Source organism: Oncorhynchus kisutch, linkage group LG16 (assembly GCF_002021735.2).
Source record: "Oncorhynchus kisutch isolate 150728-3 linkage group LG16, Okis_V2, whole genome shotgun sequence".
Classification (NCBI taxonomy): domain Eukaryota; kingdom Metazoa; phylum Chordata; class Actinopteri; order Salmoniformes; family Salmonidae; genus Oncorhynchus; species Oncorhynchus kisutch.
Window position 1 is genome coordinate 8,945,672 of NC_034189.2, and position 13,018 is coordinate 8,958,689.

The window sequence follows — 13,018 nt, forward strand, 5'->3', positions numbered from 1 at the left end:
TGTATTCAGCATTTCACTGTAAGGTCTACTACACCTGTTGTATTCAGCATTTCACTGTAAGGTCTACTACACCTGTTGTATTCAGCATTTCACTGTAAGGTCTACTACACCTGTTGTATTCAGCATTTCACTGTAAGGTCTACTACACCTGTTGTATTCAGCATTTCACTGTAAGGTCTACTACACCTGTTGTATTCAGCATTTCACTGTGAGGTCTACTACACCTGTTGTATTCAGCATTTCACTGTGAGGTCTACTACACCTGTTGTATTCAGCATTTCACTGTAAGGTCTACTACACCTGTTGTATTCAGCATTTCACTGTGAGGTCTACTACACCTGTTGTATTCAGCATTTCACTGTAAGGTCTACTACACCTGTTGTATTCAGCATTTCCCTGTGAGGTCTACTACACCTGTTGTATTCAGAATTTCCCTGTGAGGTCTACTACACCTGTTGTATTCAGCATTTCACTGTAAGGTCTACTACACCTGTTGTATTTGGCGCATGTGACTAATAACATAGTATTAGTGTAGATAATAGGGCTGGCAGCATTCATCCATGTTGAGCCTTTTATTGAGCGAGAGCATGAGGGGTTAAATGTCTGTTGGCTGATGAACTGGTGCTTCTGTCCCCAACCAAGGAGGGTCGACAGCAGCACCTCGATCTTCTGCACAGATCCTGTAAGACCTGGGCTCTGACAGTGACACTAGCGGTTCTCGGGGGGGAGGGGGAGGTTAGTGCCCCTGTGACAACAATTTTGGACCCCCTTGTGGCCCCCCTAAATGTGGAGTCTGAAATCATTTTTACATAACGCATTTTTGCTATCGTTCTTTTTTTTTTACATCCGTTATTAGACAGTGGCAACGATGATGATTATGAACATGGTCTTTTGAAGAAAACGATATGACAACAATAACGTCTAATCTAACTGGCCCCTCTAACAGTACAACTGGCCCCAGCTATTTACAAAATAGGAGAAACACCAGATTGAGGCTCTGCATGCAGAAGACATGAACCTGTAAAAGAGTCTCCTAAGCAAGCTGTTCACAAACACAAACACACCCCACAGAGCCCCAGGACAGCAACTCAATTAGACCCAACCAAATCAGGAAAAAACACATTGGAAAGAATTAACAAAGAAACAGAGCAAACTAGAATGTTATTTGGCCCTAAACAGAGAGTACACAGTGGCAGAATACCTGACCACTGTGACTGACCCAAACTTAAGGAAAGCTTTGACTATGTACAGACTCAGTGAGCATAGCCTTGCTATTGAGAAAGTCCGCCGTAGGCAGACATGGCTCTCAAGAGAAGGCAGGCTACGTGCTCACTGCCCACAAAATGAGGTGGAAACTAAGCTGCACTTCCTAACCTCCTGTCCAATGTATTGTATTTGAGTGAAATAATGTGACCTGTTTCCACAAGAAAAAGGCAACCAGTGAAGAACAAACACCGTTGTAAATACAACCCATATTTATGTTTATTTATTTTCCCTTTTGTTCTTTAACTATTTGCACATCGTTACAACACTGTATATAGACATAATATGACATGTGAAATGCATTTATTCTTCTGTAAGTGTAATATTTACTGTTCATTTTTATTGTTTATTTCACTTTTGTTTATTATCTACTTCACTTGCTTTGGAAATGTTAATGTTTCCCATGCTAATAAATCCCTTAAATTGAAATTGCGAGAGAGAAGAAGAGAGAGAGGTTATTCTTCTTCTGTAATGTCTACTGTAATGTTTGACTCTCCTTGCAATAAGGAACCTTTTTTAAGTATAGTGTTGAGATAGTTGTATGGTCTTCAGTGGAGATTGGCTGTATGGGAGAAGGGCGAGGTTAGTTCTGTTCTGTAGGGATATAAATGTCTGATAATTGTATAGGACTGAAATACAGGGATGTCTACCAGCCACAGAGAGAGAGAGAGAGAGAGAGAGAGAGAGAGAGAGAGAGAGAGAGAGAGAGAGAACATCAGAGGGCAGGATACTTTCATGTACTCTGTCATTCTGTTAACAACCCATATTAAAACTCATTACCCCTGTCTCTCTTTCTGTTTCTCTACTTCCCCCCTCACTCTTTCCCTCTTGCTCTTTCACTCTCTTGTTCTCTCTCTTTCTCTATTCAATTTCAATTCAATTCAAGGGGCTTTATTGGCATGGGAAACATATGTTTACATTGTTGAAGCAAGTGAAATAGATAATAAACAAAAGTTAAATAAACAATCAAAATGAACAGTAAATACTACACTCACAGAAGTTCCAAAAGAATAAAAGACATTTCAAATGTTATATTATGTCAATATACAGTGTTGTAACGATGTACAAATGGTTAAAGTACAAAAGGGAAAATAATTAACATAAATATAGGTTGTGTTTGTTCTTCACTGGTTGCCCTTTTCTTGTGGCAACAGGTCACATATCTTGCTGCTGTGACGGCACACTGTGGTATTTCACCCAGTAGATATGGGAGTTTATCAAAGTTGTATGTGTTTTCTAATTCTTTGTGGGTTTGTGTAATCTGAGGGAAATATGTGTCTCTAATATGGTCATACATTTGGCAGGAGGTTAAGAAGTGCAGCTCAGTTTCCACCTCATTTTGTGGTCAGTGTGCACATAGCCTGTCTTCTCTTGAGATCCAGGTCTGCCTACGGCGGCCTTTCTCAATAGCAAGGCTACACTCACTGAGTCTGTACATTGTAAAAGATTTCCTTAATTTTTGGTCAGTCACAGTTTTTTACCTATATTTAAACTAGGCAAGTCAGTTAAGAACAAATTCTTATTTACAATGACGGCCTACACCGGCCAAATCCGGACCACGCTGGGCCAATTGTGCGCCACCCTATGTGACTCCCGGCCGGTTGTGATACAGTCTGGAATCAAACCAGGGTGTCGTAGTGACGCCTCTAGCACTGAGATGCCTTACACCGCTGCGCCACTGTGTACTCTCTGTTTAGGGTCATTCCAATGTGTCAAGTAATTATCTTTTGGTTTTCTCATGATTTGGTTGGGTCTAATCTCTCTGTCTCTCTCACACACTCAACTATGAACTAACATGTCTTCATCCTGAGAGATTATGATTACCTAATCCTCTATGATATTCCACATGAATCATAACAGTTTTTACATATTTTTGTAATCTTATGCAAAAGTGAGTGGTTAGTAACAAAAATAGAATACAATTTAAGGGGTAGAATATTCCCTTATCCTTAGGTACAGATTTAGGATCAGCTTACTCTTCTAAAACATTGACCATAAACTTCGGGGAGGGAGGTCTCAAAACAGACCTTGGGTCAGTGTGTAGGAAGCCAGTTCATTCCCCAGCTATAACAGAGCAGCGCTGTTGCCACTTGATACTAAAGATCAGTGTTTCCTGTCTTGCTACGCCACCTGCTGGTCATTTTATTCAACTACATCCTCTAAAATAATCACTTCTAGAGGCCCCATGTGGCATATTGAGGCATTGCAGGGTTCTCTCAATAGGCCTCTTCCTTACCTTCCTCCCTTCTCCCACAGGTCTCCTCTACTGCAGCTGCCTGAATCACTTCTCCCTGGTCTTTTCTCAATTGCATACTCCACACATCCTCTCTCCTCACCTTCTCAAACCCCATTGGAAGAGGAGGTCAGGGGAGGGACCTTCGGGCTTTCTCATCCAATGGGTTTTGATAAGGAGACGATGGGGAGAGTACAGGAGGAGTACGCAATTGAGATTCTCCCCCGTCTGCCTCAGTGTCCCTACCTGTCGATCAGTGTGAACGCCTAGATACAGGTGAAATGACAGGACTACAGGTTGTAGAAGAGTGTGGCTGTTGGGGCTTCTCTTTGTCACAGAGGTACGACACTAAGGGTAATGGGTAGTGCCCTAATAGGGTGTTGGGATCACAACGAGCCACCAGAACAGCTTCAATGAGCCTTGGCAAAGAGTCTACGACTGCCTGGAACTTTCTTGGAGTGATGCGTCATCATTCTTCCATGACAAATTCGGGCACCGCTCCAGAATCTACCAAAATAATTGGCTGGGCTACTTACAGATGGGCTGTGTACAGCTGCAGCGATCAGTAAGCTGCTCAGATAGCTGATGCTTAAAGTTAGTGAGGGGGATATAAGTCTCCAACTTCAGCGACTTTTGCAATTCGTTCCAGTCACTGGCAGCAGAGAACTGGAAGGAAAGGCGGCCAAAGGAGGTGTTGGCTTTGGGGATGACCAGTGAGATATACCTGCTGGAGCGCGTGCTACTAGTGGGTGTTGTTATCGTGACCAGTGAGCTGAGATAAGGCGGAGATTTACCTAGCAAAGACTTATAGATGACCTGGAGCCAGTGGATCTGGCGAAGAATATATAGCGAGGGCCAGCCAACGAGAGCGTACAGGTCTCAGTGGTGGGTAGCATATGGGGCTTTGGTGACAAAACGGATGGCACTGTAATAGACTGCATCCAATTTGTTGAATAGAGTGTTGGCGGCTATTTTGTAAATGACATCGCCGAAGTCGAGGATCGGTAGGATGGTCAGTTAATACATGACCCTAAGCATGATGGGATGTTTATTTCACACCTGTGTGGCAGCACCTGCTTTCAGTATCCCTCATTTACTCAAGTTACCTGTACCTGTATATATTTATAACAATATGCCATTTAGCAGAGGCTTTTATCCAAAGAGATACATATGGGGTGGCCCCGGGAGAGGAACCCTCTAACCTGACGCAAGAGCCATGCTCTACCAACTGAGCCATACTGTTAATGACACCATCACTACTGTTAATGACATCATCACTACTGTTAATGACACCATCACTACTGTTAATGACATCATCACTACTGTTAATGACATCATCACTACTGTTAGAGGGAACTGGTCCAGTCAGAGGAAACAGGAACAGGTCAGAGGGAACAGGTCCAGTCAGAGGAAACAGGTCAGAGGAAACAGGACCAGTCAGAGGAAACAGGTACAATCAGAGGAAACAGGTACAATCAGATGAAACAGGTCAGATGAAACAAGTCCAGTCAGAGGAAACAGGACCAGTCAGAGGGAACAGGACCAGTCAGAGGAAACAGGAACAGGTCAGAGGGAACAGGTCCAGTCAGAGGAAACAGGTCAGAGGGAACAGGACCAGTCAGAGGGAACAGGACCAGTCAGAGGGAACAGGACCAGTCAGAGGGAACAGGACCAGTCAGAGGGAACAGGTCAGAAGGAACAGGACCAGTCAGAGGAAACAGGTCAGAGGAAACAGGTCAGAGGAAACAGGTCAGAGGAAACAGGACCAGTCAGAGGAAACAGGTCAGAGGAAACAGGTCCAGCCAGAGGGAACAGGTCAGAGGGAACAGGTCAGAGAAAACAGGTCCAGTCAGAGGAAACAGGTCAGAGGAAACAGGTCAGAGGAAACAGGACCAGTCAGAGGAAACAGGTCAGAGGGAACAGGTCAGAGGAAACAGGTCCCGCCAGAGGGAACAGGTCAGAGGGAACAGGTCAGAGGAAACAGGACCAGTCAGAGGAAACAGGTCAGAGGAAACAGGTCCAGCCAGAGGGAACAGGTCAGAGGGAACAGGTCAGAGAAACAGGTCCAGTCAGAGGAAACAGGTCAGAGGAAACAGGTCAGAAAAAACAGGACCAGTCAGAGGAAACAGGTCAGAGGGAACAGGTCCCGCCAGAGGGAACAGGTCAGAGGGAACAGGTCAGAGGAAACAGGTACAGTCAGAGGGAACAGGTCAGAGGGAACAAGTCAGAGAAAACAGGTCCAGTCAGAGGAAACAGGTCAGAGGGAACAGGTCAGAGAAAACAGGTCCAGTCAGAGGAAACAGGTCAGAGGGAACAGGTCAGAGAAAACAGGTCCAGTCAGAGGAAACAGGTCAGAGGAAACAGGTACAATCAGAGGAAACAGGACCAGTCAGAGGAAACAGGTCCAGTCAGAGGGAACAGGTCAGAAGGAACAGGACCAGTCAGAGGAAACAGGTCCAGTCAGAGGAAACAGGTCAGAGAAAACAGGTCCAGTCAGAGGAAACAGGTCAGAGGAAACAGGTCAGAGGAAACAGGACCAGTCAGAGGAAACAGGTCAGAGGGAACAGGTCAGAGGAAACAGGTCCAGCCAGAGGGAACAGGTCAGAGGGAACAGGTCAGAGGAAACAGGTCCAGTCAGAGGGAACAGGTCAGAGGGAACAGGTCAGAGAAAACAGGTCCAGCCAGAGGGAACAGGTCAGAGGAAACAGGTCAGAGGAAACAGGTCAGAGGAAACAGGTCAGAGGAAACAGGTCCAGCCAGAGGGAACAGGTCAGAGGGAACAGGTCAGAGAAAACAGGTCCAGTCAGAGGAAACAGGTCAGAGGAAACAGGTCAGAGGAAACAGGACCAGTCAGAGGAAACAGGTCAGAGGGAACAGGTCAGAGGAAACAGGTCCAGCCAGAGGGAACAGGTCAGAGGGAACAGGTCAGAGGAAACAGGTCCAGTCAGAGGGAACAGGTCAGAGGGAACAGGTCAGAGAAAACAGGTCCAGTCAGAGGAAACAGGTCAGAGGGAACAGGTCAGAGAAAACAGGTCCAGTCAGAGGAAACATGTCAGAGGGAACAGGTCCAGTCAGAGGAAACAGGTCAGAGGGAACAGGTCCAGTCAGAGGAAACAGGTCAGAGGGAACAGGTCCAGTCAGAGGAAACAGGTCAGAGGGAACAGGTCAGAGAAAACAGGTCCAGTCAGAGGAAACAGGTCAGAGGAAACAGGTCCAGTCAGAGGAAACAGGTACAATCATCCACAAAACGAAGTAAGAAAAAAAATACTTGAATAAAGTTTCTAGAAATCAGAGAAAATGACTAGAAAATGACCGTTTGGTGACGCGTGGGTTGTACAGCATATAGCTTTCATCACCAAGGTACCATACATGCCCTTAGTGGAGGCCACTGGGTTACCTATCTACCGTACTGTATGTTTGGGTAGAATATTTCTGCTGCGCTCCTATACCGCATATTAGGGGGCAGCCGGTGAGAAAAACAAAACCGGAGCAGAGTCCTAGCTCGCAACAGTGACGTCAGCGGCGAGGCCAGTCCAACCCGCCCCGCGCAGGGCCCGGTCATTGGTGGAGCGCAGGACAGCGAGCGGCGCGGTGGATAGACTGCCGCTACGCTATTGGGGGAGGGAAGACAAACTGGATCCGAACAACAAAAAAGACCAGATAACAACAATATCAAGTTGGAAATAGAAAGCGCGATACGCGGCTGCTCGAACATATTTACCCGTTAAAAATACTTTGGGTAAGAAAATGTGTTTTATATTCTGTTTGTTTTTTTAAGGTTTTCAAACCGAGTCGACTGCACGGTTGGTGGTGTTGCTAAGTTTTCCATTGTCTCCAGGATCGAAGAGCACCGAAACAATTGTAGCATTTGAGCTAATTTGGGTGTGCTTGAATGTAACTACTTGTTCATTTGAATGATATCACATTATACCCCGCTTTTCTCCACGGTAAACATAACTTTATCGTGCCGGTGTATGATAACGTTGATACCTTTGGACCAAGGAGCGGAGAAAGTTGTGTTTGTGTGCGTGCACTTATAAGCAAATAAATATTGTTGCAACATCGTGAAAGAGTATTCAAACGAGACTAACGTTGTGTGTCAGTTTTAATCACAATAAGGGTTTAAACATGAATTATATGTTTGTTACATCATTTGTTATAACTATGGTATTATATAATTAGGCCTAGATACTACCAATATAGTGTTTCTTGTAAGTCTATTCCTGTGTGTGTCAAGGTTAAGTTGTTTGTCTTTCATTCATTCCAATGTGTGATTAGCCTGGTTCCTCTCTAGGTTCTGGCCTTTCTAGGGAGTTTTTCCTAGCCACCGTGCTTCTACACCTGCATTGCTTGCTGTTTGGGGTTTTAGGCTGGGTTTCTGTACAGCACTTTGAGATATCAGCTGATGTACGAAGGGCTATATAAATACATTTGATTTGATTGACTGGGATTTGAACTCAGGGCACCAGGATGCCAAGACTGAGTTGGCCTCCTGAGCTAAAGCTTGGTACAAAGATTCAGGGTCTATTCAGGGTCAAGCACATGTGTAATAATGTTGTCTTCCTCTCCTCTCTGCCTCTTTTCTCTTTCTCCCCCCTTTCTGCCCTCTCTCCATCCCTCTTCCTCTCTCTCTGCCCTCTCTCGCTCCCCTCTCTCTCTGCCCTCTCTCGCTCCCCTCTCTCTCTCTCCATCCCTCTTCCTCTCTCTCTGCCCTCTCTCTCTCCATCCCTCTTCCTCTCTCTCTGCCCTCTCTCTCTCTCTCCATCCCTCTTCCTCTCTCTCTGCCCTCTCTCTCTCTCTCCATCCCTCTTCCTCTCTCTCTGCCCTCTCTCTCTCTCTCCATCCCTCTTCCCCTCTCTCTCTGCCCTCTCTCTCTCTCTCCATCCCTCTTCCCCTCTCTCTCTCCATCCCTCTTCCCCTCTCTCTCTGCCCTCTCTCCTCTCTCTCTGCCCTCTCTCCTCTCTCTCTGCCCTCTCTCCATCTCTCTCCATCCCTCTTCCCCTCTCTCTCTCCATCCCTCTTCCCCTCCTCACTCACTCTTCCTCCATAGATGTCAGCATGGCTCAGATGTTTACTATATCAGACAGCGAGTCAGAGCCCTCAGAGGAGGTAGGAGAAACCGAAAAGGACCAATCGTCTGCCGGAAAGGGGATGACTGGCGGTCCAATAGGCCACGCCCTCACTGTGCCTGAGATGAGACTGGCAGGTAGGACGCCCCAGAGGACTCTGGGAAATAACCACTATTGGTCTTACCAGGGTCGTGTTCATTAGGCCCCAAGCGGAAGAAAACGCGCTGAAACAAGGATGGACTAGCTGGACTTTTCCAATAAGAAACGTTCCTTTTCGGTCGCAAAAATGTTTTCCACTGCGTGCCCTAATGAATATCACCCTGATAGTTAACCACTCATAATGAAATCCAATAACATCTACTATCGTGTTGCTATGGCTGTCATCATGAACCCCAGTAACATCTACTGTCTTGTTGCTATGGCTGTCATAATGAACCCCAGTAACATCTACTGTCTTGTTGCTATGGCTGTCCTCTGTTTGGCACTCGGCAATAAGGAGATGGATTGGAGTTTTGGCCAATGCGATAGACTAGTGTCCTGTCCAGGGGGTATACTTGTACATCAAGATGCCCCACTACAGAAACAGGGGACAGGCTCCTGCCCTATCGGCTGTTCTGGCTCACAGACAAGGCCACTCTCCCTCTTCTCTCTCCTATAGGAGAGGGTCGGTTGAGGATGAACTCAGAGTCCCAGGCCCAGGAGCTCCAGGGTAGGGGGCCAGGGGTGGAAGGCATGCCCACAGACGGAGCATCTTTCCGGGGTCGCTCCCAGTCGGCCCCCCCTGCCCTCTGGGCGGCCAAGAGATACGGGCGGCAGCTCCGACGCATGAGTGACGAGTTCGATACGTGGCTGGATAAAGGGGTGAGACGTGGGTCTGTGGGAGAAAGGAGGGGGTGAGATGTGGGTCTGTGGGAGAAAGGAGGGGGTGAGACGTGGGTCTGTGGGAGAAAGGAGGGGGTGAGACGTGGGTCTGTGGGAGAAAGGAGGGGGTGAGACGTTGGTCTGTGGGAGAAAGGAGGGGGTGAGACGTGGGTCTGTGGGAGAAAGGAGGGGGTGAGACGTGGGTCTGTGGGAGAAAGGAGGGGGTGAGACGTGGGTCTGTGGGAGAAAGGAGGGGGTGAGACGTGGGTCTGTGGGAGAAAGGAGGGGGTGAGACGTTGGTCTGTGGGAGAAAGGAGGGGGTGAGACGTGGGTCTGTGGGAGAGAGGAGGGGGTGAGACGTGGGTCTGCGGGAGAGAGGAGGGGGTGAGACGTGGGTCTGTGGGAGAGAGGAGGGGGTGAGACGTGGGGCTGGGGAAGGGGGAAGGAGGGGTGAGAGGACGGGTTGTGGGAGGATAGAGTGGAGATGAGATGCTTCAATCTTGTATCAACAAAAAATTAAATAGGCCCCAAAATAAACTGTTTTCCTTTCTTTCTCTCCCTCTATTGCATAACCCCTGACCTCTATAGGAGATGAGGCGGGTGAAGAGTGCGGGAGCAGCCAAACAGATGACCAAGTCCCCCAGCTGGTGGGCCTACCTGTTCAGTCATAAGGAGACAGAGACAGAACATACCCCTATCATCCCACCACGATCATCTGAGTAGAGAGGAGGATGGGGGGGGGTGGAGAAGGAGAGGGGGGGGGGGGTGGGAGAGGAAGGCGAGAGAGATGGAGAAGGGAGAGGATTGGAAGGCGGGGGGGATGGGCCTACCTGTTCTCTCACCAAGAGACAACCCACCGTAATCGTACCACTATTGAACCACGGTCATCAGAGTACAGAGAAGGGGATGTTTCCCATGCCAATAAAGCCCCTTGAATTGAAATTGGGAGAGAAAAAGAGGGGGACAGAAGATTGATTGAGAAAGGGAGAGATGGGCCTCCCTGTTCTCAGCTGCTACTGACCCACGATCAGCAAAGTGTAGAGAGGGATGGAGGGAGAGGAAAGAGAGAGACAGGAGAGAGGGATGGAGGGAGAGGAAATAGAGACAGGAGAGGGGGAAAGAGAGACAAGAGAGAGGGAAGGAGGGAGATGGATAGTGGGAGAGACAGGAGGAAGAGGAAGGTGTTGAGAGGTGGGAGACAGTAATAAATAAAAGGTAAATCAAAATAAAGTAGAGGGTGGAGAGGTAGAAGGAGACAGATAAAATGAGACTAAAAGAGGTGGATGAGACCTTACCCATACAATAACAACTAGTTTGCCAGCAAGAAATAGATTTAACTTCACTCTAGTGAAAGCATCCACCCAAAGCCCAAGCAGGCCTTTAGTTAATCATTTGGACTGTTTCTCCCATTAACACTATGCAACACTGAGAGAGTCCAGACAACATGCACTGAGACAGAACAAAACAAAATGGAGGTCGGGTTCTCTCAAACTCTTCTCCACCCCAATTAATCTCTCCTTGTTTCCTCGTATCCTATTTCCTCCTCAACCGTACTGGTCCCTCCCTTCCCCCTGACCTTCTTCTCCAGTGCATTTTTAGAAGAACACGAGGAGCGGTGGGGTAAGGAATCAAGGAAAGATGGATTGAGAATGAGTGTTAATGGGGTTGTGTCCCAAATGGCACCCTATTCCCCACAGGCCCTGGTCAAAAGTAGTGCACTATATATAGGGAATAGGGTGCCTAGGCCCTGGTCAAAAGTAGTGCACTATATAGGGAACCGGGTGCCATTTGGGACGGAGACCGTGTGGTAGTTAACAACCACCGCCATCTTAGAGTGATGGCTGCACTCCGACAACTAGCCCCATTTCAAAAATAAATGTCTCAAATATGAAGAACCATCTTGTTTAAATGACAATCTTTGATAGCAGTGCTAATGATATGTTTTGTATTAAACAAGAACTGCAGGGGAACATTTTTATCAGACAATAGAAATGAATTTAACTAAGATGTAGAATTTCAGAGCAAAACCAATGAGAATTAAAGACTTGGGTCTTTAAAAACTGTAAATACTGTTCATATTGCAATGAATGAAACAAAAAAAAATGGACAATAACATGTGAACTGCTGAACAACAAAATGTGACTATGTATATGTCCCAAATAGTACCCTGTTCCCTATACAGTGCACTACGTCTGACCGGGGCCTATATAGGGAATAGGGTGCCATTTGAGACGAATCCCCTTTGTAAGCTTGTCTTTTTTTTTCTACTTAGAGGTGCTACTGCAAGGTCTTCCGTTGCAGCCCAAATCAACCCCCTACACTTCCAGGCGGTCCCAATTCATTCCCTATCCCCTCGATGTTAGGGGCTGGATAGGTATAAGCAGTGCAGGTGGTTGACCTGAGAGGCTGTAATTATAAATAAGAATTTGTTCTTAACTGACTTGCCTAGTTAAATAAAAGTTACGTGTTTTATTCAGATCAGTCTGTCTTTATAGTGCAACTACTCCTGATTAGGGGGTAGGGGTTGATTTGGGATTCAGCAGTAGCTTCAATGATCTGCCTTTCTGTACGAGTCCAGGCCTTTCTCTGTGACTGGGCCATGGCTGCCAGCACTACCTACCTACCTACCGCCTTAGGCCCCGGGCTCAGTCACACGGCAGAGAAGCACAAACACGCCGGGTATGTCCCGCATCACAACGTTGGCAATACTCTGCAACGGTATGTAGAGGAATCCTTCTCAACAGACAGCTTGTCACACACTACTGGTGCCTGCAGCACACGGGCTGTGTTCTAGATCACAACGTTGCTAAACTAATCTCTGCAGTTGTGTATATATATATATATAAGTGTTTATCAACAACAACAAAACGTTGGTCGGTAAATCTGTGCAACATCTGTTCTTTCCCCCATTTTACAGGCCTTTCCTTTAAATTCTGCCTTTTAAACCTGTATTTGTTTTTAAACCGTTTTTAACTTGGTTTGTGCAACGTTTTGTGGTGTTGAACGTATCCTGTTAAAACCGGACTGGGCTCGAGTCTAGATAGAATTGTGCAAAGGGAAGCTTGCCTTGCGGTCTTCTCTTGCTTGCGTCCCAAATGGCACCCTATAGGGAATAGGGTTCTATTTGAGATATTTTAGGGAATAGGGTTCCATTTGGTATTCTCTATAGGGAATAGGGTTCCATTTGGTATTCTCTATAGGGAACAGGGTTCCATTTGGTATTCTCTATAGGGAATAGGGTTCCATGTGGTATTCTCTATAGGGAACAGGGTTCCATGTGGTATTCTCTATAGGGAACAGGGTTCCATTTGGTATTTTCTATAGGGAATAGGGTTCTATTTGGTATTCTCTATAGGGAATAGGGTTCCATTTGGGACCCAATCTCTGGTATTACTTGAAACTTGATGTGTATGGGGGGGAATCTAGAATACTTTTGCATTTCTTTTTCTACAAAATTACTTTTGTAAATGTATTTTCTTTTTGTGACCACTTGGTGTACTATGGGCATAAGTAAACAAATAAACAAATAATTTTTACTAATCATTTACTTGGTGCTTTTCAATTATTTATTTTATTGTGCATTTTATTAAAA

The 13,018-nt window shown here is 46.3% G+C and overlaps 1 protein-coding gene across 1 annotated transcript; it reads left to right on the plus strand.

Annotated features, from left to right (window-relative positions):
* Window positions 1-6,981: 6,981 nt before the first annotated feature.
* badb (BCL2 associated agonist of cell death b) lies at window positions 6,982-12,969 on the plus strand. The gene is made up of 4 exons (XM_020475931.2): window positions 6,982-7,235; window positions 8,547-8,702; window positions 9,224-9,426; window positions 10,015-12,969. The coding sequence occupies exons 2-4, from the start codon at window positions 8,555-8,557 to the stop codon at window positions 10,147-10,149; spliced, it is 486 nt and encodes a 161-aa protein (XP_020331520.2). The 5' UTR covers window positions 6,982-7,235; window positions 8,547-8,554; the 3' UTR covers window positions 10,150-12,969.
* The last annotated feature ends 49 nt before the right edge of the window (window positions 12,970-13,018 follow it).

Excerpts from the sequence above, each read along its gene's own strand:
- badb (XM_020475931.2), top strand. The coding sequence starts at position 8,555 with ATGGCTCAGATGTTTACTATATCAGACAGCGAGTCAGAGCCCTCAGAG. Across the intron at positions 8,703-9,223 it reads GCCTGAGATGAGACTGGCAG|GAGAGGGTCGGTTGAGGATG; the intron begins GTAGGACGCCCC and ends TCTCTCCTATAG. Across the intron at positions 9,427-10,014 it reads ATACGTGGCTGGATAAAGGG|GAGATGAGGCGGGTGAAGAG; the intron begins GTGAGACGTGGG and ends TGACCTCTATAG.